Raw genomic sequence first — 23,416 nt, 5'->3', positions numbered from 1 at the left:
GCATCACTTCAAACGCAAATCGCAAAACATAAAAATCACTGTTAGCGCGTGCGGAGTTATTCAGAAAGTCTGTTTGTGTCAGGGGGACGTGGGGGGACAGAGGACGCTACAGAAGAAGTGGACGTCCTTCCTGAAGGCCAAGCTGGTCTGCTCCATGCCCGAGCTCAACTTTGTCTTCAACGTGGTCCATGATGTCTTCATACTCAAGACCCCTGACTGGAGAGAGTCCGTCATCTACGGCGTCTTCACCTCGCAGTGGTAAATGTGCACGCTGAATGTTCGCATTGTGACGTGTGTGTGACTGGTACCGAAACGGGTCGTCATTACCTCCTTCCTGTTTGACCCGTTCGGAGCAGAAACTCTATGATCTGCTGTCATGCTGAGATGAGTCACCGATCACGATCAGTGACTCTCCATCATTACCGGTGACTCACAGTGCTGAACTGTGTTTGAAAAAATGAAGGAAGTGTGTATCAGTTTCCCTGTGAAATTCCCTGCCTCCTCAAACACCCCCCTCCCCCGCTCTCTCTCTCTCTCTCTCTCCCTCCCTCAGGGGCAACATGGGCCTCTCTGCTGTGTGTGCGTACAACATGACCTCGGTGGATGAGGTGTTCTCCCGGGGCAGGTACATGCAGAAGGCCACCGTGGAGCAGTCTCACACCAAGTGGGTGCGCTACAACGGCATCACGCCGACCCCCCGGCCAGGAGCGGTGTGTGACCCTCTCAACTCCACCACACTACACCTACACTACCTCACACACTTCGCTTCAGCGTGGGTGGAGCTATGAGCAGAAAACCCTCAGCTGCAGTGAGAGAACGTAGCTCTGTTTATTTATCTCACAGTCCTACTCATTTGAATTTCATCAGGATTCAAAGTTCAGCTTCGGAGGAGAGCAGCCGTTTCACTCTGGTGTTTCCTGAAGGTTTGTTGTGTGTTTTTCTCGAATGCGACGGCTGATCTGACTGGCACGCTGGCCGTTTCTCCACAGTGCATCAACAACCAAAACCGAAGACAGAACATCAACAGTTCGCTGCAGCTCCCTGATAAGACGCTGCAGTTTGTGAAGGACCACCCCCTCCTGGCCGACCCCGTCGTGCCCATCGGCAACGGACCCCGCCTCATCGCCAGGGACGTCAACTACACGCAGATCGCCGTGGAGAGAGTCCCCGCCCTTGACAACAATGTCTATGATGTCATTTTTACCGGCACTGGTAGGTATATGTGCATGTGTGTAATATGTTCAAGTATGTTGAGTGTGAGGTTTGTTTTTCCCTCGGTGAAGAAGCCTTTGAGCTTTTTGTGGTTCTGTTCCTTCAAAGTGTTTTTGAACCCTTTGTAACTAAAACAAAGTGTAGGTGTAGTTGTAGGTGGTGTTGATGTAGGTGATTTAGATGTATGCCGTGGTGTTTGCAGATAAAGGGGCGGTGCATAAGTCCGTGGTGTATGAAGGTGGTGCCCACACCATTGAGGAGATCCAGCTCCTGAGGAACCGAGAGCCAATCAAAACCCTCCTGCTCTCCACACACAGGGTACGGCCAAAACACACACAAACTAAACCTTCTTACTGCAGTTACACACTCACACACACACACACGCACGCACACACACACACACACACTCATGCACACACACACTCTCACACACACACACACACACACACACACACACTCATGCACACACACACACACACTCTCACACACACACACACACACTCACACACACACACACACACACACACACACACACAGTCTGTGATCTTTACCCCGTTCAACACCAGTCAGTGTCAGACCACATGATAGTGGCAAAGTTGGGGCTTTTGTGTTGCACTTGCAGAGTTTGTGCATGAGTTGCCATGGTTGCAGCGGTGAGGGAGGAGCCAGCGGGGTCCTGCTCCACGGAAACAGTTGCTGTGGTGTCCAGCAGGACACCTAGTCTAGAGCATTTGGAATAAACATATGTGTGAATACGTTTGGGTGGGGAGTGTGTGAGACGTTTGTGAAGGTTCAGATGTGTAGACTCTAAATCGTTTTACCACGTCTTCTTGCCTTCTTGGATTAAATGTTTCACCAAAGTGTGTGTGTGTGTGTGTGTGTGTGTGTGTGTGTGTGTGTGTGTGTGTGTGTGTGTGTGTGTGTGTGTGTGGAGGGCGGTGGAATTCATGACTTACCCAACACCAGACTGGTGTATTCTCAGCTGGTGGGGAAGGGGGAGGTTTCAAGCTGTGGAGACACAGTGTCTCTGCAGACAGACGACTGAAACTGGCCCCACCAAGAAAAAATATAAATAAATCCCTCATTCATGCTGTCTGTACGTTATTTGTTCTTTCTTTGCTTTGAATTAGAACTCACGTGCACACGCTCACAAATGACTTACTCCTCACTGCTACACATTGTGTGTGTTGAGCTGAAATAAGTTTATAGAGTAAATATCAATTGTTTACCATTGTTTCTCTTTGCATATTTGTGTGTGTGTGTGTGTGTGTGTGTGTGTGTGTGTGTGTGTGTGTGTGTGTGTGTGTGTGTGTGTGTGTGTGTGTGTGTGTGTGTGTGTGTGTGTGTGGTCTTTCACAGGCTAGATTCCTGTATGCTGGTTCTGACTCTGGTATTGTCCAGTCCCCCACTGCGTTTTGTGACAAATACATGACTTGTGAGGACTGCGTTCTAGCCCGGGACCCTTATTGTGCCTGGGAGAGACAGACCACTTCCTGTATCAATATTTTTCAGAAGAAGAACACTGTGCCGCACCGGTTAGTGGCGCCTTTATTCTGACTGGCGTGACGTGTGCGGTGTCACGTACGCTGGTGGTGTTTTCACATCAACTTCTCCTTGTGCGAGACTCACTGTCTGCGTACTAGAGATCGTTCTTCTTTCTCTGAATCACTTTAGGCTGCTCGTCACTTTCTGTGGACCTTTACCGCACGGGTGCTTTATTAATTTCCTCTTAAATGAGTTTTCCTAATGCTTAAAGAATAATTCTGATCAATTGTAGCCTGTGCTGCAGTACGATGCTGATGGTTGTGGTGGTTTTTGCCCGTCCTTACAGGATGTTACTTCAGAATCTACAGGGAGATGCCAGCGACTGTCCTGTCGGTGAGTACTACAGATGGACACTAGGGGTCACTGTAGGCCAGGAACACCGCGCATGAAGTCTGTTCAGCATACATCTATGACACGTTACCACGATTAATGGATCAGCAGGTTTTGTGTGAGGATGGAGCTCATGGTATCTGAAGCAGACTGTGGATTTGGGTTCTTGATGATGTAGATGGAGACCTGGGTTCTAGATCCATCTGGTTTCTAGTTATATCTGGAAACCTGTTGTTCACGTAGTTCACACAGCCAGAATCACACATGTAGTTCCTGCTGTTTGATCACGTAATTCTGGTAAAAATGAACTAGGGACAAATCTGTCACAACTGTGAAACTGAAATGTTGGTAAAATTGGCCAAATCTGTAATCTGCTGTAATGCAAAGCTCTTAGCATTTTTTCCCAGTGCAGATGTTGCAGTAAAGTTTGTAATTGCAGTTTTCCGTCTCTTTTTTGGGATTTGTGGTTTGTTTTATGAGTTACACACTGCTCTGTCTTTCTGAACCCCGTGCCCGTGTTCCTGTCCAGCAGCGAGACCTCGCACGTCAGAGACCTACCAGCAGGTGGCGGTGAAGCCCGGCAGTTCTGCGGAGCTCCCCTGCAGGGTGCGGTCCAGACTGGCCCAGGTGCTGTGGCGGGTGAACGGCACCGACCTGAGCGAGGCCGCCCACTTCCTGCTGATGCGGGACACGGGTCTGCTTGTGTACAGCGTCGGCCCGGAGGACCAGGGCCGCTACGAGTGCTGGTCCGTGGAGGTTGCCGCGGGCAAGAACTTCACCCGCCTGGTGGCCGCGTACCACCTCCGCCTGGACCTTCCGGAAAGGACTCGTCCGTCGGCCGACGTCGTCCCGCCGTCTTATCCCGAGTCGTCCGTGGAGCACGTTGACACGGCAGCGGCCAAAGGTAATAACGTTAACACGGCGGGACCCCCGACACTAACGCCATCTCCGCCGGCCACGGACGCGCTCCCACTAACCCCTGCGACCACCACCGTCACCGACGCAGACGCCCTCAGCGCCGGACCACGGCCAAAGCTGCTCCTACCCCCCAGAGCCAGCCACTCCCCTCCTAGGACCGACACCTTTGACCCGTCCGCCAAGCTCCTCCAGCGTGACAACAGCGGCACCTTGCTCTTCCTCTTCCTGCTCTTCTTCTTCCTCTTCCTGGTGGCCGTGGCGTACAACTGCTACATGCGCTTCCTGCCGGCTCCGTGTCTGCGGCTTCGGGCCGCGCTGCTCGGACCTCAGAAGAAGCCGCAGCCCGAGTACGCGGCCTGCGAGGGGGGCCTGATGGAGACGGCGCCGGACCGGGCCGGCCCGCCCCGCCAGAACGGGCCACAGCTCCAGCTGCGTGCCCTCAGGGACACCGGCTACGAGACGGAATCGGAGTATGGCAACGGGAAGGTGGCGTCACACAGCTACGAGGAGGCCGACGACACGCCCTCGAAAGCAAAGCCCTTCGATATCGACTGCGATTCGCATCCGATCGAGTACGCAGACGCAGACGCGCCTTACTGAGTCGTAGCATCGCTCAAATCACCAGGAGCGCGATGCTAACGTTACAAACCCAACAGACGTGCCGTGTCCTCCGTGGCCTTCTCCCGAGGCCGTGTCACGCGCACAACGTCTCGGGACGCTCCAACACTGTAAAATCATACAACCTTGCGCAGAGATTTGTCTCGCTCTTTAACCTGCTGATTTTTAAAGGTTCTACTTATCGAGTGCGTAAGATGGAGAAATAGCAGAGGTAATTTGCATGATTTTGCAAGAAAAAAAAAATCCACATGTGATTCCAAATTGGAAACATTGTTTACCAAATTGGTAAGTTTGCATGTTTTCCAAATTGGAGCAAGGTATTGTGGGTTGTGGAAACCAGGGTGTTTTTTATTTCTTTATATCCCTGTCCCCAACCCCCATCCTGCCCTGAAACTGTGTGATGGAAGTTGATAGTTTGTTAACTCTCAGGGACACAAATTCGCCAAATCCTTTTAGGTCCATTCAGTATGGTGAGCGAAGCCCTTCCAAATAGAACAGCTCACAGGTGAACGCACATGCTGGCCAAACCAGCAGGGGGCAGAGCTGAGCCTGCAGGGGGAGAAGCCAGAACTGGATTGTGCTCATGAAGTGTTCTGCTGAACACTGCACTTAGCCAAGTGTTGGGAATTGAAATGAATACACCACAGAGTCGGAGATGCCTGATCCTGTTGAAATGGAGATATAAGACGAACTCGAGTCTCTGGCCAATAACGATGTGTCTGAAGTTTTGGGGAGTCTGTTCCTGCACTGTCAGTAATCTTGTGTGTGTGTGGTGTGTGTGTGTGTGTATGATCGTGCATCTGGGGGTGTGTGTTTAATGTATTAAGGGGGGAGGACAGTTCCACCAACCATTGGGGGGGGGGGGGGGGGGGGTTACTTATCCACACATGTCCTTTCTGACACTGAGCCGCTGCCCTCATTTCCAGCCCTGTGAAACTGGAGTCCAGTGAGTTTTATCTATTGCCATTGCTGGTTTGGTTCATTCCGTCCTGTGGTCTTATACATGTATACGTAAGACATGCCATTTATGAAAATGCGTATTTAAAGTTTCCCTAAAACATGGGACAGAAAACTTAGATGTGTAAAAGAACTATTATTTAAGTGCTAGTCAGTTATACTAATGTCCTCATTTCTAATGAACAAGTAGGTTCTGTCTAGAGTCGTGTGGTGTCCTGTTTTGTAGTCTCTGTCTTCTACCTTGTCTCCCCATAACTGCACAAGAAAGCCAGTTCTGGCTTTGCCATGATACTTGGAGAGCTTTTTCTCACCATTCTTTCTCTCTTTCTCTCTCCTTCCATCCCTCCATCCCTCCACTCTTCTCCCTGCACAGCCTGCTCACCTGTTCTTTCCTCCCCTGTTGACTCCTCGTCCCTGCCTGCCTCGGGAGGCGGCCTCCCCGTCTCCCGTCCTCCTCCTGCCTCTGCCTGGTCTGTGTGGGGGGGTGTGGGGGGCGGGGGGGCCCGTCTGCTCCCCCCACTGCTGCAGGAGCAGTCCTGGGGGGTCCACTCCCACCAGGCCTTTCTCCTCTTCTGCCTGGCCCTTGGTGAGTGGTACCTTTGACCTCTGCCTGCCTTGCTTCCTTGCATTCTCTCTCTCTTTCTCTCTCTCTCTCTCTCTCTCTCTCCCTCCCTCTATCCCTCCTTCCCTAAATCTTGCTGGCTGTGGACTTGAGTTATCTGTCTGTCTGTGTCCAGTTCTTTTTGACTGGTTCTTCTCTTGGCCGTGATTACTAACTTTATCGCTCTTTGCTTTTTATATTTGTTTTCCACCTGGTCACACGGTACTCCACAAAATCACTTCCTGTCCTTAGTGTTCCGTTTTCACCTTCGCAGGTGCAAGATTCAGGCCCTCTGATTGGCCAGTAAAGGGTTATGCTGTACATCAGGTCTCAATACCTGTTTTCTGTTTGTCTGGTTTTTGTTTGTTTGTTTTGTTATTGGGCTCAAAGACAAATGTTGAGGGCAAAGAGAAGACAAGGAAGCTACAGTGGAGTATTGAATTGATGCTTGATTGTCTGAGGGTGGTGCATGTTGCCAAGTCTTCTGCTATCACACCTTGCCACTGTTTTTTTCATGGGTGGGACATGTGGTCTGTCACTTTAAAAAACATGGTACAAATACATGGTAATATAATCTACTTCTTTAGGACTCAAAAGGGCTTTTTTACATTGGCCAATAATTTATTACTTCCTCTCTTTGTTCCTTTCCTAACTGTTTTAAGTTTTCAGTTTCTAAAGAAATTATTTTGCAAAATGCAAAAAGGTTATTTTGTGCTTTTTTTTTTGTATTTTCTGTTGTAACTGGCAAACCAAGACTTCAATTTTGTAATCCAGAGTATGACAGGAAGAGCCTCAGGGCAAGTAAAAAAAATGTAAAGACTTAATTAAAATAAAATTAAAAAAAAAATGAAAAAAGATGTTGAAGATATGCGTGAAGGACCCTTTTGGCCCAGTGTACATCAATCTCCTGCAGTCTTTCCCTTGTTATCTGGATATAAATCTGTACAGTGTAAATATAAGCACATATGAATATGTTCAGCCTGTACATATTTTTTTGTTTAAATTCTAGGGAGCTTCAATAAATTTTGAATTCAATGAAGGTGTAGATACTGTTGGCTTCTTCTATTTATTGGTGAGTGAAAAGACTATGTGATGGATACATATAATACATATAAGGTTTATTTGCTTATAATCTTATGCAAATCTTATGATGACTAAGATGAGTTAACATTAAATTCACCATTAAATAACAAAGCCTACGTGTAGCTAGGTGTAATATTCTGCATCATTACACACACACACCTCATGCATGCAAAAGAGGTTCTCGGTACAGTTTCATTTTACTGCTGTGTAAAATATTGATTCAGTATTTTGTTCTATTCGATATTCTTATGAACTCCCATTCAGCAAATTCACAACTAGGATGGGGGGGGGGGGGGGGGGGGGCGGCTAAAAGGAATTTTCGTAAAGGACTTGCGTTATTGTTTAAATGCAATTAAAACCGATTTGCAAATCAGGGTAAATAAATAGCACACGTGGCAATCCAAAACGAATACAAATAGAAGCAATACAGACAAATATAATACCCACGTTAGATGAAAAAAACCCACTATCTGTGCACATCCGATTTGCGGTAGTGACTTAATACTGTGAGCACCCACCATCAACAACACGCCTGTCTTGGTTTTGAAATGATGGTGTTTTTGTTCAGCCAACAAGCATGGATTTGTCTGAACTTGCAAGCAACCACTGTGCACTGGTGTGTTCAGTCGGCGGTGGGGTGTGAGTTTGCGTGTGGTGCCGTGTGTATTGTGTTGGTTCCGTGTGTGAGGACCGTTTGTCCTTCAGGTCCCAGTGATGTCAGCGTCCACTGGCACTCAAATGGGCGGAGACTAAACTCACGCGTCACGGAGCACAGACACGCCCTCGCACATGACGCCGTACTTGTGAGCAGCTGGGTGATGGAGGAACCTCTGGGTCAGGACGCCCAGTACCAGTGTGTCGCCGTGTCCCGCTCAGGAAATGATACCTCAAAAGTTGACCTTCTCCTCAGCAGTAGAGGTAATGGATCCAGAGGTAAAGTTATGATTTACACACTCACCAACATCAGTCCATACAATGTTTGAAAGTTCGCATAAGACTCAAACAACTGAAGACATACTTCCTCCAAGACTACCATGGCTAACATTATAGAGGTGTGCCAAAAAATCAATTCATATATCAAAAATCGATTCTTATTTACTACGTTTCAGAATCGATTTTAAATGTCCCAAAATCGATTCTAAGTCGTGGTGAATTCTCGCGTTACGTAATTACAAAATGACGCAAGACTTTACACAGCATGTTCTGGGACACACTCATGCGCGGAAAAGGTTCAAAACAGATGGAGGAAAGAGATACTCAAACTGTCCGGTTTTCATTTAAGGCAAAAATATGGGTTCATTTTGGTTTTTATCGAATGCCAGGGTAGACCGAACTGGACACAGTGTAGCTCGTGTGCAAGGCTTGTGTAACATGGTGAGCACGGGAGCGTTAATATAGAGAAGGGTGAGAAATAATATAGAGAAGGGTGGACCCAAGTGAAATAATATAGAGAAGGGTGGACCCAAGTGAAATAATATAGAGAAGGATGGACCCAAGTGCCGGATCGCAAGAGCAAGACGTTTGACACTCGTCACATGTATTAGCGAGAGGGAAACGCGCACAGCGACCCAGAACGAACAAACAAAACAACACGGAAGACTCAACGCGCAAGAGAATAGAAACCAAAATCGTAAGGGCACGGAGTAAATAGAAACAAAAAAACAACGCGGAAAATACAACGCGTGAAAAATAACACTCAACCGTAGTGAGACGGGAGGAAGAAACAAAATAACAACAGTAACTAAAAAACAGCGCGGATAAATGCAACGCGAAAACGAAACCAAGGACGCCAGCAGAAGTAACTGGCAAAAAACGCAGCAGCAAAATAAAACCCTTCCCAAAAAATAAAGACAAAATGGATAGGAAGAAATACAGGATTGGGAAAACTTGAGATGGGTCAGGAAGTGACGCAGGAGATAGATACTCGAATAAGTAAGAGAAAGCATAACAGAGAAAGGTGGCGAGACACCATTAAACGAGAAGCAACCACAGAGAAAGCAGAGACCACGCTGTGTACGGTTACGGCGGCTTAGTCTGGGACTGACTCTGGTGCCCCTAGCAACGGCTGGGGGAACTGCATCCGAGCTAGCCCTGACAGCTCGCAAAATGAACCTCAAGAATTTTGTTAACACAACAAAAACCATTTTATTTTACCAAAGCACTTTATTTTTGTTAATTAAATGTGAAAGACACTTAATTTTCTGTATTTGTCATTCTGTCTTGCAAAGCAGACTGTAGTAGATCATGCAGATTTTATAGACTGAAGCAGACATTTTTATAAATCAAATCGTTTTTTGAATCGAAAATCGTTTTGAATTGAAAATCGATTTTGAATCGAATCGTGGCCCCCAAAATCGGAATCGAATCAAATCGTGAGATAGTAAACGATTCCCACCTGTAGCTAACAATATACGAGATTTTATTGGGAATTGACATATAATACGCATATAATACAGATTTCGTATAAGGCCGAGTGGTATGGGACCAACGTTACCTGTCCGGATATACAGAAAAGAACGTTTCAAAATGGATGCCGTGCCAATCCTGAGGACCAAATATAAGAGATCTTGCAGTTCCTCTTGAAGGGCTTAAGAGTCACCAGACTCACTGCTACATATTCAGGTAAGAATGGTTTTTGTCACTATTCGCAGATGAGGCCAATGTCTTCTCTAAAGAGCTGAACCAGTGGAGGGAGGCGCTCGTGGAGCACGACACACATCTTCAGAACTGGAAGAAGGCCTGGGTATGTCTACACCAGGACACCGGGCAGGAGGAAACATCTGCTGTTTGGCGTTAGGGGCACAGGGGTGTGTTCACCCTGATATAGCGGCTATAGTTGGAATGCCAAAAGAAAAGCCATTTCCTAGGCTACACCAGGTAGGCAGCAAAAATAAGACTAAAACCGCCATGTTCATCCATACAAGTGGGGAAGAAGGCGGGCGTAGCTCAGTGAGTAGGAGTATACAACAGGTCAAAGGTCAGAGTCATTTGTTATAACTCTGATACCAAGATTCTAATACTGACTTTCACCTCTAACTGCATGTTCTGTGCTGTTGTAGTGGTTTTCTTTTGGCGTGGCACTGTGTGTGTGTGTGTGTGTGTGTGTGTGTGTGTGTGTGTGTGTGTGTGTGTGTGTGTGTTGTCTGTACTGGATATAGTGAGTCAGTGAAGAGGCACATTCTAGAGCACGTGCACCCTCAACAGTCTGTTTGGACTCAGCACAGGAAGCGATCAATTATTAATCACCACACTCACATGAAACCGCTGTTTCACCAGATCTGCTGGGATCAGCGATTGCTGAGTGTGTGAGTGTGTGTGTGTGTGTGTGTGTGTGTGTGTGTGTGTGTGTGTGTGTGTATCCCCTCCCCAGGAAGGTTGTGATGGACAGGGGGTGCTCTGAGAAGACTCAGCTCACTCAGGATGAATTTCCACAGCAACAGGACCTGGAGTGAAATCCCAGAATGCCCTGGCCGCGGTGTTGCTTACACTCAAGACGTGTGAGATCTCTCCTGGTTGTGGCTACAAAGCATGAGGGAGCTCCTTCTATCAGGAGAATACATGGACATGGTCTCCAGTTATCTGACAGTGGGACGTTGTTTTCTTAAAGGAAGTGACACTGAAAAAAGTTCAGGACAAAATCACACTCAACTAGCAGTCAGTGATGATCAGTTCAGGTCCTGTTCAAATGAACAGGTAAAGAAAACACCAAGACACGTGAGAGACAACAAGGTTTGTTTTCAGGAATGTCTCGTGTCCATCAAAGGAGCTTAATGCTGATCTTGGACTCTGGCTGGGTGGTTTAACCACACCTGTACTTCATTCAGACGTGCAGAGATAACGTCTCTTTATCTTTTCCTCCTATATTTTGTGTCCACTGCGTGTGTCTTATTCTACTTTTTGAGCCAAAGGTATGTGTTTTATTATTTTAATGCAATAGCAACTGTTGGGGACTCACTAAGACACAGGATGAAATTGTCCAAATACGATCAACTGGATCCAAAGAACACAGTATACTTGCATAAACAGCACCAATATGATGTCTGTTTTATTTCTAATTTTCTAGATTTATTTCTAAAGTTTCCTTATTTGTGCATCTATAATTAAAAATAATTTAGTGCCATTTCATTGCTTTTGATTCGTAGCAGGACTGTTGACTGAGGTGTTTTACAGATTAGCACTCTCCAGAGTAAAAGCCATTATTATACTGCAATATATTATGCTGAATGAATTTAATAAATCAGATATGCCATAATATGCCAGCGTACTGTTTTGATTTTGTAGTGTCACAGATCAAAGTGGCATTTATGTCCAACCATCCAGACTCCTGCTGACACACCCACCTCCACTAAAGACCTGCACCATGGTGTCCATCAGGGTTTAATCACTCAGGTCCTTCCTGTGGGCACAAGACTCATCTCTCCTCCTCAACGCCGTCCTCCATCAACGTGGCATCAAATGTCCGTTTGATTAATGCACACAAACGCAACGGACAGGTCAGGTTTGAATCAACATTCTCAGATTCAAGGCCCTTCCCCATGCCAGCACTAACAGAAACAGTCACAACTAGAGTTCAAAGCTGATATCAGCAGAAACCCCCTCACACACACACACACACACACACACACACACCAAACAGCGAGCATTCCCCCTCTCTCTTCTACAGCAACATTTGGGCATGTTGGCTTGCTTTTCCAACGGATTAGCCACACCAGTCTCTGCACGAACCCTCAAATCAGTCAGATGAGCAGGGCTTTGTGTTGTCATGGCTTAACACACCGATTAACTACTTGCTGTATTCATTTAGGTGTGATTAATCAGGCAGAGCTATATGACAACATGTGAGTTGCATTTCCTCTGGTCACGCCATACTACGTGTTAGCACAGCAATATTATAAACAGCACAACAGCACCCACTACTGAAAGCTGAGATTATAGAAAGGTACAGCAAGAAGCACTCTTGCCCACAATCAAGTCAATATGAAAAAGGTGTTTAATCATGAAATGGTACAAAATGAATCGTGTTGATAATGTGAAAACTGTGGTGTTTTATGGCAACCAACAGACAGTGCAGTCACAATTCAACATTGCTGAAAATGAACTTTCATTTTTTTTTGCTCTGCAAAGCACATCTACCAAAACACTGATATTTGAGTTAATCTTGCACGGTTATGCTACTGCACACAAGCCAAAAACGTTTAGAACATAATCCGCTTAACACAATATCAGGCCAAGAGTTGAGCACTACACACAGCACTGCTGGAACCGTTAACATCGGTCAGTCAGCGCACGGACACTCCTGCTTTGTCCCCAAACAGCAGACGCTCATGAACATTTGGACGATGTCTTTAATCAGATCAGCACTAAAGGGAGGAAAAGGGAGAAGAGAAAGGGCACTGTGGTGGTCAGTGTGGTGGTCAGTGTGTACCCCGCGCAGGGTGTTCACCACATGAAAAACAGTTCACTTTATTTTGTGTAAAAAAAAAAAAAAAAACTTCAAAAACATTTCCAATACGTGGGGCCACAATACAGGGACTTTCTGGACATCAAAATGCTATAGATTCACCAAAAAACTTGATCACTTAAGTAACATCATTAGAAATCAGGCACTTTGATCAGTAGATAATCGTTTTGTTTTTTTAAAAAGCTTTTTTTTTCTTGGAATTCCGAGCTGGAATATTCGGCATTGTCTTGATTCCCGGACTGAGCGTCGTTGCTGAGGAAAATCCAGCTCATGCACCAGCAGGTGATCGACTTAGAGGTCCCAAAGTATTCACTGAATACCAGAAAAATCCACAGGAAGGACCCATAAGATCCAAGTGTCATGACTACTGCTTAGGGAGGGGTCTCCTGAACAACAGGATGTGGGGTTCTGAAAAGTGAAGCAACCCACCAAGAATGAGTACGGAAAACCAAGAACATGCACACACTACGTACACAAGCAAACGTCTTTGGACATCACAGAATCAAACTGAAACTAAAAAAACAAACAAAATAAAATCAAACATGAATCAACTACCCCATCTCTACAAAGACATAACATGACCACACTGAATTTTTTATCGTTTTGTTCAGCTACCAAGTGTTTAGAGTCTCCAACAACTACCCCCACTACTCACACACTCTGGTGTAAACTGTAAATTTTAACTATTTCCTTATATTGTATTCAACATTCATGGCAGATGTGGAAGTATGGCTGCAAAATAAAAATAATTTTAAAAACAGAAGAGCCAATATTTATTTCTCATCTTGAACAAAATGCAATGTGAATAAAGACATAAAAAACAAATCAGTATTTGCTGACCACCCTTTGCTTTCGAAGCGGCATTACGTTTAGGTAGACTTGCACAGTTTGGGGGAGTTCGGCAGGGAGGTATCTTGGGGGAACTACACACACAGATCTTCTATAGGTGGAGATTTGCGCAACTCCTTGTGTGAAGTGCCCTCCACAGAGCCCTGTTCTCAACATCAAGTCTGTCTGATCTTTACGCTTAAGATGGTTCTTAATGACATTGGCTGTACATTTGGGGTCGCTGTCCTGCAGCAGAATTAACTGGGAGACAGTCAGACAGCTCCTTGATGGAACTGCATAAAAGGTCAAGTATCTGCCAGTATCTCAGCACTGAAGACACCATTAATTCCAACCTAATCCATTTAAATATAACCCATTCATCTGCAGCCCCAGACTTACAAGGAGCCCCCACCATGCGTGGCTGTTGCCTGCAGACACTCTGCACACTCTCCAGTCCTTCAGCAAACAAACTTCTGTTACAACCTAATATTTCTACAACATACATTTTAACTCGTCCCTCTAGAGCACACGCTGCCAATTTTATGCAATGCATTTGGATTTTGGCTGCGATTCTTCCATGAAGACCACTTCTTGACAGACTCCTCTGAGGAGTTGATTCAGGAGAGATTGATTTGATTTAGATTTGTCTTTTGCTCATTTGTCAATTTGTCCCAATTGTGTATTTTTTAACTGACAAAAATAAACACTATAAACAACTGGGAAAATGATCGATTTGATCTTTTACCCACTCATTTCTTCAACAACACCACATGACAAAACAGCTCTTCCTTTTGTTAAACTCCTTTAACAGGTACAGCGTGTAATCGAGTGGGTCTTTAATGCAATAATCCACACTAGCTTTTGAACTTGGTGGGGAAACTCACGATGCTTAATATGTTTGAACACTTTGCGGAGCTGATGTACTGACCAGGTTCGTGAATCATGTAGTGCACCCATCCCAGAGACTGCTGGACGCCCAGTCTCCTCCACTCGTCCTCGGACATCAGGTGAGACTTGGGCACCTGCTTGGCCAACTCCCGGGGGAGAACCACATGCCTGTCAACAAGCACAAGGATTAGAGGAAACACAGGACCAGTGATGACACTCGTGTGTGTGTGTATGTGTGTGTGTGAGTGTGTGAGTGTGTTGTAGCAGGCATGACCAGTGATGACACTCGTGAGTGTGTGTGACTGTGTGTGTGTGTGTGTGTGTTTGTGTTGTAGCAGGCATGACCAGTGATGACACTCGTGAGTGTGTGTGTGTGTGTGTGTGAGAGAGAGAGAGAGAGAGAGTGTCTGTGTGTTGTAGCAGGCATGACCAGTGATGACACTCGTGAGTGTGTGTAACTGTGTGTGTGAGTGTGTTGTAGCAGGCATGATCAGTGATGACACTCGTGAGTGCGTGTGTGAGAGAGAGAGTGTCTGTGTGAGAGTGTATGTGTGTGTGTGTTGTAGCAGACATGACCAGTGATGACACTTGTGTGTGTGTGTGTGTGTGTGTGTGTGTGTGTGTGTGTGTGTGTGTGTGTGAGAGAGAGAGAGAGAGTGTGTGTGAGAGTGTTGTGTGTGTGTGAGTGTGTGTTGTAACAGACATGAGCTACTCGGGTGGTCAGTTTCGTGAGGGTGTTGTCAACATTTTGAAGAACACGAATAAAAGTGTTCAAACTGAACACCGTTAGCAGCTAGCTAGCCTCTAGCTAGTGAGTTACCGTGACAACCACAGATCACGTGACCTCGTAGCCACAGTTAGCCAACACGGCTAGCTGGGCTACATTAGTTCCCTGTCACAGAACAAGTCGTGTACATCAAAGCAGCTCCTCTCTCATCGTTACTAACCACGATAGCGGTTTAATTAATGGTGTGTATGCGAAGGGGAATCTGCTAAAAACGAGCAACGGCGTAACTATCCGGATCAATGACACGTAGCTCGTTAGCTAACGGCTAACGTCGCGAGCGCCCGTCGCGAGCGCCCCGTCAAGACCCCCACGCGCCGGACAGCGAAAGTTCCGATTAAAGAATATGTGGGGGGGAAAAAACGTTATATTCGCGTTACCTGTATTCATAGAGATCGTCGTTGTATTTATCGGAGTAGTAGATCTGTTTGTGAGCCATGACACACACACACAAGCGTGAGAATCCCCGAGATTGTTAGTAAATCAACACGGGATGTTGGAGGAAGTTTAGAGTGGGGCCCAGAGTTTTGAACGCGCTGCTGAACAACGACCTCGCGCCTGTGATTGGACGGACGTGATCACGTGACCCAAACGACGCCGTCACGCATGCGCGGTTTGCAGTGTTAAAGTTCTCGTGTTGAAGTGATGGAGTTTCTGCTGACAGAGAACCGACGTGTATCTATTAGTGCTGTCAATTCCAGGTTGCCGCGATTAAAAGTCCTCTCCAGGATTTTGCTCAGGCTTCCTGGATTGTGGTGATTCCACTAATTTTACCTGGATTGCTAATTAGAAAATCTAGCAAGCTTGAGCAAAATCCTGGTGAGGACTTTTAATCGCGGCACCTGGAATTGACAGCACTAGTATCTATACATTACACGTATAATAATCCATATTATTAATATAATATTATATATAATATATTTTTTTATTTTTATTATTTTTTTTTTTTATTTGTATCGCATTGTTGTTTTTATTAAGCACATTAAGTCTCTACTTCGGATGACATGTTTGGTTAAATGCGTAAAATCCGCAGACCCTTACAAAATCAAGGGAAATAAATGGCTATCAATATAAGAAAATGCTTTTTCATATGACCGTATACACTGTGTGTATCAGTTAAATCAAGTTTGGCAAGTATTGGAAACGCCAGTTAATGTTGGCTTGTTTACCCAGTGGATTAGCTTTCATATGAGGATGTCCTATTTACGTTCATTTTAGTAGTATGGAAATACCACATATATGATGGCATTCTAAACTACACACTTCAGAGGTTTGAGATGAGTGTTTACTCTAGTAATGAGAGTTTGTGGTTTCAGACACAGCATAAAGTTACTTGTGATATATCTTTATAGCGAGACCATTTTGCACGTTTCCCAGTCTTACACATGTATTATGTAACTGACAGAATAAACTACTTTTTTCTGACACTGCAAAAAAGTGTTTCTGATCCCAGTGCACTGAGCAGGACAAGAACAGATGTTAAAGGAGGACAAGTCTCCTTTCAATTTATGAAACCGCCTTTAAAATCACATTTCGTGGCCAGAATGCTTCCGAGATTGTGAACTAAATCTATTTTACACATGGTTCCATGTGGGGTCCTGTACGTGGTTCAGTTCAGGACTACAAAGCAAATTCATCTGATCTGCCCTTTTAGGAAAAAAAACAATTATGTTTTTATATTTTGTAAATATTGCTTATTACTTTTTGGTGGTAAAAAATACTTATTGCTCTTTTAAAATAGTTAATCACTGAATTTCTCAGGCACTCATGAGATACTCTACTGCCTTCTAGTGGCGGTTGTTGGTGATGCGTGATTTTATGTGAGATTATACAGTAGCTAGTTCTTCTGAAAGAGTTGCGTATTAGTCTTTACACACAGAGAGAGACACACACACACACACACACACACACACACACACACACATCTATCATTTTTATGGGATGCATTTTGACACATTCAATCTATACTAAATATACTGTGAGATAGTATATATAGTGAGAGTCTCATTACCTTTATATGTGCCCCCCCCCCCACACACACACACACAAAAACACACATTTTCCTGTGCAGTTCCTTCAGTTTGCACATTACTGACGCACATCGCCACTGGACACACACTCAGATGAGCAGTAGTGAACAATTCAGATGTTCTAAAACATCCAAATGTGTATAATATTCCACACTAGTTGTTACTGGAATGATATTTTAATAAGGTTTTTTTTTTTTGTAAAATCCATATAGCAGTGATTTAAATCATGTCTGTACACATACATACTGTTTGAATCAATAAATCTTTTTATGAGTTTTTATGCACATAATTTACTATACATGTAGATGTTCTTAATTGAACATGTGTTTACATACACAAGAGCATCAGAAAATGCAAAACATTTACAGAAAATGGACATCTTACACGTCTGTTGTGTGCCTGAGGGTTGTTCTTAACATGCAGTTTTAGCATTGGATTTACAAATGTCCAAATTATAACACACACCGGAGACGGGAGATTCATTTATACCAAGGGTGTTTTACGTGTCAGTATGCAGGTCTAAATTGATGGGGGGAGGGGTCATTTGCATAATATCATGTGATATGAGCTGCACAAAAATAAAAAGTTTCAATGCAGAAAAGCTGGGTGTGGTAAATTGGCTCAGTGGCTTTTCAGAATGATGAGTAGCATGTCAGTAGCAGGTCAGTAATATGTCTGTAGCATGTCAGTAGCATGTCAGTAATATGTCTGTAGCATGTCAGTAGTATGTCAGTAGCACGTCAGTAGCATATCTGTAGCATGTCAGTAGCATGTCAGTAGCATGTCAGTTGCATGACAGTAGCACGTCAGTAGCATGTCAGTAGCATGTCAGTAGTATGTCAGTAGCACGTCAGTAGCATATCTGTAGCACGTCAGTAGCATGTCAGTAGCACGTCAGTAGCATGTCAGTTGCATGTCAGTAGCATGTCAGTAGCATGTCAGTAGTATGTCAGTAGCACATCAGTAGCATGTCAGTAGCATGTCAGTAGCACGTCAGTAGCATGTCAGTAGCATGTCAGTAGTATGTCAGTAGTATGTCAGTGTGCAGCAGGGCACACAGGAAGTGACACTGTCAGGATCTCATGACTGTCTTCATGTTCTGTTAGCAATCATATGTTTAAAAGCTAAATCTGTACAGAGTGAAATTTTTTTACAGACATTTTTATATGCTAGATATAGAAGAAACTCACACATGAATAGTTACAGATCACAAGTTTAGTGTGTCCAGACCTAAAATTTGACCATTTTACGTTTGACCTTTTTCAATTATGAGACTGGAGCATCTACAATCTCAAAATCTGCCTCAATAGCTTCGTAGAGGTCGTCCACCTGAGGAGGGTGATCCACGATAGTAAAACCCGCAGCGTCGGACTCTCCTAGCGGTGAACACGTCTGAACAAACTCGCTTGCTTCATGCTTGTTGATCAGCTCATACCCCAGACTCTCCCCCATACTCTCGTCTCCTTCAGCGCTGGGCAAGCTAACACCATTTGTGGCCTGGCCACACTCTTCTACTACTTCTTTTGCTTCCATCTCTTTATGGGTCTCTGCGTCCTTGTGTGTGTGTGCTGGAAGAAGAGGGGTCAGGTCCAGGAAGGGTTTGTGAGGAGGGCTTGTAGGTTTGACAGCCGGGGGAGCTGAGACAGGAGCCGCTTTGTGTGGCGTGACCCTGGCAGACCTTCTGTGGCAGGTTGGTTTGGCGTTTTCGGCAGTGGCGGATGTCTTGTTCACCGTTTCCCACCATGTTCCCACAGCTAGAGGCTCCATGCTAATGTCGAGCGGTAAAAATGCCTCGGCGATTTCAATGTCCTCCTCGGACGACTGTAAACGTCCCGCCTCTGTTGTCCTTTTGATTTCCTTTGCAGCCTCGTCCTGAAAAGCCACGCGCCGGGTCTTTGACGGGACCTTCGTTTCTTCTGACTCCACCTGGACCAGCTGCATAGGTTCACACGGGGAAGAGCTGGCGCTGTCTCTAAAGAAATCAGTAATCTCATCTTCATCTTCCAGTACCCTCGTCTCGTTTCTGTGATGCTGTGTTACGCCAAACGCATCCTGGGACCACATCGTCACTCTGTCCTCCTTGGGGATGTCGGGAAGAGGATCCACCACAATCACGGGAGTCTCGTCTTTAAGAACAAACTTCTCCAGGTAGCCCTTCGCCTCCGAGTCAGACTCCTGACTGTGGAAGGACTTCTCTGACCTCAGACTCTCCGTGTCATCTTGCTTGGTCCTGCTTCCCATCGCGTCTGCGTACAGATCCGAGTACATGAAGGCCATGGCCTTTGGCTCCTCCAGCAGGACCAGGTCTATGATCTTCGGAGGTCCTTCAGGGAGGAAAATGGGGGTGAGGATGGACTCCTGGCTGCCAAACAAGGCAGATCCGCTTTCCTTTAGGGGCGATTTCTGCAAATCCGCTTGTACGTTTGCTGTGGATAAGCGTTGAGTCTCTGGATCACTTCCTCCGCCATAAAAAACCTCGTCCACAAGTTCAGTGGTGATCTCCAGCCCACTGGCAGACGCAGAGTCGTCTGAAATCACAGGTGCCGGTTTTGCATCAGTGACTTTAGCTGGACTCTCCGCTGCTCTGTGCTCCGCGCTGATCTCAGGTTCTCTGCTCACCTCCTCTGTATGCGTCCCTGCGGGGGTCTGGTGGTCCAACAGTGTGAACTTTTCAAAGTAGTCTTCACTCGTGGTTCCTCTACGTGGCGGTTTGACCGGCGGTAACAACGTCAGCGTTCCTGGCCGTGCCGGCACAATGGCCAGGATGTGTTCGGTGTTTCCAGTTTCCGTCTCTGCCGATGTCTCGTGGTCGTCTGCAGTCTCGCTGGGTTTTACGACGGGTGTGTCTTCGAGGTAAGACAAGTTGTCCCTCAGCTCGCTGGTCTCGTCCTCGTCCACTGTAGACATCCTGGGCGGCACAATGATGTTCAGAATCTCTGATCCCTCAGACACAAGTCGGAACAGGCGCTGGCGTCTCTCCTCCTTTGGGTCGGTCTTTTCATCCGCGTTGCTCCGCTCCTCTGGTTTCATGTTGGGAAGGGAGATCTCCACCATGGCTGGTCTGTCGGGTTGTGGCGGTTCTTCATCGGGAAGTGCTGCTCGCTTCCTGGTTGCTTCCTGCTTCCTCTTCTTCCTCCTGGTCACAGAACCCTCGTCCATCACAAAGGTGATTTTCCCTGCCATTCCGGAACCTCCCATTCCGGATCGTCCCATCCCGGAGTGTTTGGGCAGCAGGCTGAGGCAGGGGTCTGGTGGAACGGGGCTGAACTCGGAAGCCCAGGGCGTGGAGCAGCGACTGGACGCGGTCTCCCAGACGATCCCACTGTCTTCGCCTTGCACCGTTACCATGGAGAAGTCCGGGTCCATCATCAGACACTGCAGTTTTGGTTTCACTGTCTTGTCTTGGACTATATCTCGGAGACTAACAAAAGATATAGAGAAAGAAAAGATAGAAATTGAGTTGCACTTATCAGTGATCACTTATCTTAGATGTTCACCAACACAATTCTTACATTACCTCCCCTATTCCAGTTTAAATAGAGATCAACTTATTCTCATTCGCTTCAACCTTTGACCTCTTTGACCTTATATTCCATTCTTTTGCATGACCTCCTGCTGTGTCTGCTGCTGTCTGGCTGATGCAAATCAAACCTCGATATGTCATAAATAAATTTGTGTCATGTGGCAGACCTTTCAATATAGGGTTCAATAAAGAGTTTTGAATAAAGGTGAGTGTACACATTTTAATAAATAAATAAATGAAAGTTTAAAAAGTACAAGCCTAAAGTTCCTTCATTATAAGAATAATGACTGCTTAAGTCACTCCAACCACTTTAATGCGAACATTTGTGAGAAACAGAATAAAATGAATAGGTAAGAGTTTCAAACCTGACAGCTTAGAGGTTACACAGACATCTAACGTTTGAACTGTAACCCTGTATGCTAACATGACTATAAACCCAAACATCACCTGTTCCTCAGGTCCTCCACACCATCGTTAATGGCCTCCACTGCTTCTTCTCTCGTCGTGTCTTGCAGCATCGTCATCTGAGTGTCCAGCTCAGCTTTTTCCACAGTGTCCATTTTAGTTTGCAGGTTTTCTAGCAATAATTTCCACACTGTTTTGGGGACCTGTGGGTGCGCAGGTTCATGTCATTACAGCAGAGAGCTCTTTCTCTTGCTCAGCGTTATCTCTAAATAGACAGATCGGCATCACGTGTGGCCGCTACCCGCCGCTCAAAACGCAACGGCACACAGCTCGCGCGTCGCCACACCAGACTCACGCAGCCACGTGAACGCACGCACTAGTCTAACTCATCCTCACGTGTGTGGCATTTTATTTGCACATTTTCATTTGCCTTAAAGAACTGGAGGTAGTGTCGTCTTCCTGATATCAGTCTCACAGTACAGATACTGGGCGCTTAAACGCTCGCCAAGTCTAAAAATAAACACCAGTTATGGGACATCTTGCTGAGGTTCGGAAACACAACCCAGCCAAACACAGCGAAGAAAAACAAGACAAAGACACACCAATGGCAGAAGATGGTGGCAAATATACTGGGGCATGGCTTGTCCAACTGCTGTTTCATAGTATTTAAACAAATAAAATGCAGAAAGTATCTGTTAGAGAAACAGGCCTGTTTGACATGGAGAAATGTGTCTTGGCTGTGAGCTTCTGGTTTTGCAGATGGGTTTTGGTGCCAAATTACAGCAGTAAATAACGTTATGAGTCTCTAGAAAACTGAAGATGCAAATCAAGCTTTTTTTAGAAGAAGCTGCTGACTTCTTGGCCAGGAGGGTCTCGTCTCTGGTCTCCTGCGTCCTCTCAACACACGCACACTTCCCGGGAAATGTACCGCTAAAACGATTGATAAATCACCTTGATTAAAAAATGTATAAATAGCAAATTTTGGAAAATGGCCTGTGTCTGTTTATTACCAAGGACTTTGAGAGACTCCTTCACTGATCCCAAATCAGCTGGAGGTAATATCCGATATAAGTCAGATATATCAGACATGAGTCAGTTATTCCAATGTTTGTGAGAAATCATATCAGCATGTGAATAATGTCTTATAGAGTCTTAGCTTTTCAAATGGGGGCAGCAACTAGGGTTGAGGGTTGTAGTGTCACCTGTTAAAGCCTGTCTCCTTAGTTATGCACATGTGTAAGAGAAGATGAGCAAGAAACAGGAGACATCTGAAGCGTGTGTGTGTGTGTGTGTGTGTGTGTGTGTGTGTGTGTGTGTGTGTGTGTGTGTGTGTGTGTGTACAGACACATCTACAGAGAGCCTTCGGCTGCACATGTATGCATCTTGTTACTTTTTATTTAAAGAAGTTTGACTACTTCTACTGGCTAAACCTGGACAGACAAACCAGCAAGACACATTCGTTTGTACTTTTCACACGTGTTATTCACAGCATATTAATTAGGCCATGCGTTCTTAACGAGCCCCACATAAACACATGCCGTACAGACGGGAGAGGAGAATGTGTGGGGGCAGAGAGCAGGGGATGGGGGGGGGGGGGGCAGACGGTGCCAGGGGGGGGGGGGGGGTCCATCCACAGCCCTGGGGGGTTGGAGCAGAACAAGCTGGTCCACTGTAGTAACACACCCTACTGTCACTACAGCCAGGGACGCAGCTTGTGTCTGGGGATTTCTAAGAAGAAAAGGTCTCTCAAAAGCAAAGTGCCCACTGAAATGGCATTTTAAAGTTTACTTGATGCCATGTTAACTAGATGCGTTAGAAGCAAATCATTTTTAAAGCAACACGCTAATGTGTTTTTATTTATTCAAAAAATAGGTTTGCCTAAACTGTTCTAACTATGTGTTTATTATAAGGAGACAATCACCTGGATTTTGTGATAGCATGTATGAATGAATGAATGAATGAATGAATGGATGGATGGATGGATGAATGAATGAATACACGCCTTGCGGGGTATTACTTCTACACGTATTTCAGTCATTGTCCACAAGATGGCCCCCGAGAGCCTCTGCAATAGTAATTTCATGATTATAGAACTAAATTGCCTGAAACATACAAAAAGAAGTTGACACAAATGAGGGTTAAATATTATGTCTGATTAATTTCCTGATCAACATATACGTATATGAGGATGAATAAGTCTTAGTAAGTCTGTGTGTGTGTGTGTGTGTGTGTG

General features: G+C 45.5%; 3 protein-coding genes across 13 annotated transcripts in view; 1 reads left to right on the top strand and 2 right to left on the bottom strand.

The window, feature by feature from the left end:
• sema4d (sema domain, immunoglobulin domain (Ig), transmembrane domain (TM) and short cytoplasmic domain, (semaphorin) 4D) overlaps positions 1 to 11,518 on the top strand; it is a 48,863-nt gene extending 37,345 nt beyond the window's left edge. For 5 of the 11 annotated variants that reach the window (XM_076992993.1, XM_076993000.1, XM_076993001.1 and 2 more), the window contains 7 exons: positions 83 to 258; positions 554 to 710; positions 990 to 1,212; positions 1,415 to 1,530; positions 2,572 to 2,747; positions 3,044 to 3,090; positions 3,617 to 5,473. In XM_076992993.1, the coding sequence (XP_076849108.1) occupies positions 83 to 258; positions 554 to 710; positions 990 to 1,212; positions 1,415 to 1,530; positions 2,572 to 2,747; positions 3,044 to 3,090; positions 3,617 to 4,605 (1,884 nt within the window). In that variant the 3' untranslated portion in view covers positions 4,606 to 5,473. Of the gene's footprint in view, positions 1 to 82; positions 259 to 553; positions 711 to 989; positions 1,213 to 1,414; positions 1,531 to 2,571; positions 2,748 to 3,043; positions 3,091 to 3,616; positions 5,475 to 5,953; positions 6,167 to 7,190; positions 7,254 to 7,969; positions 8,198 to 9,915 lie in introns of those variants that run through there. The other 6 variants (XM_076992999.1, XM_076992998.1, XM_076992996.1 and 3 more) reach the window with 6 other exon arrangements.
• Positions 11,519 to 12,236: 718 nt separating this feature from the next.
• On the bottom strand, positions 12,237 to 15,796 carry LOC143497202 (cyclin-dependent kinases regulatory subunit 2). Its single transcript, XM_076993036.1, has 3 exons — positions 15,606 to 15,796; positions 14,482 to 14,609; positions 12,237 to 13,133 (listed from the first exon to the last, which is right to left on the bottom strand). Exons 1-3 carry the CDS (start codon positions 15,662 to 15,664, stop codon positions 13,090 to 13,092), a joined length of 231 nt encoding a protein of 76 aa, XP_076849151.1. The 5' UTR covers positions 15,665 to 15,796; the 3' UTR covers positions 12,237 to 13,089.
• Positions 15,797 to 17,473: 1,677 nt separating this feature from the next.
• LOC143497201 (uncharacterized) lies at positions 17,474 to 21,637 on the bottom strand. Its single transcript, XM_076993035.1, has 2 exons — positions 21,226 to 21,637; positions 17,474 to 20,676 (listed from the first exon to the last, which is right to left on the bottom strand). Exons 1-2 carry the CDS (start codon positions 21,336 to 21,338, stop codon positions 18,522 to 18,524), a joined length of 2,268 nt encoding a protein of 755 aa, XP_076849150.1. The 5' UTR covers positions 21,339 to 21,637; the 3' UTR covers positions 17,474 to 18,521.
• Positions 21,638 to 23,416: the final 1,779 nt, after the last annotated feature.

Source organism: Brachyhypopomus gauderio, unplaced genomic scaffold, assembly GCF_052324685.1.
Source record: "Brachyhypopomus gauderio isolate BG-103 unplaced genomic scaffold, BGAUD_0.2 sc102, whole genome shotgun sequence".
NCBI classification, from domain to species: Eukaryota; Metazoa; Chordata; class Actinopteri; order Gymnotiformes; family Hypopomidae; genus Brachyhypopomus; species Brachyhypopomus gauderio.
The sequence above is the reverse complement of the archived record's forward strand: the minus strand, read 5'-3'. Positions and strand labels throughout refer to the sequence as shown.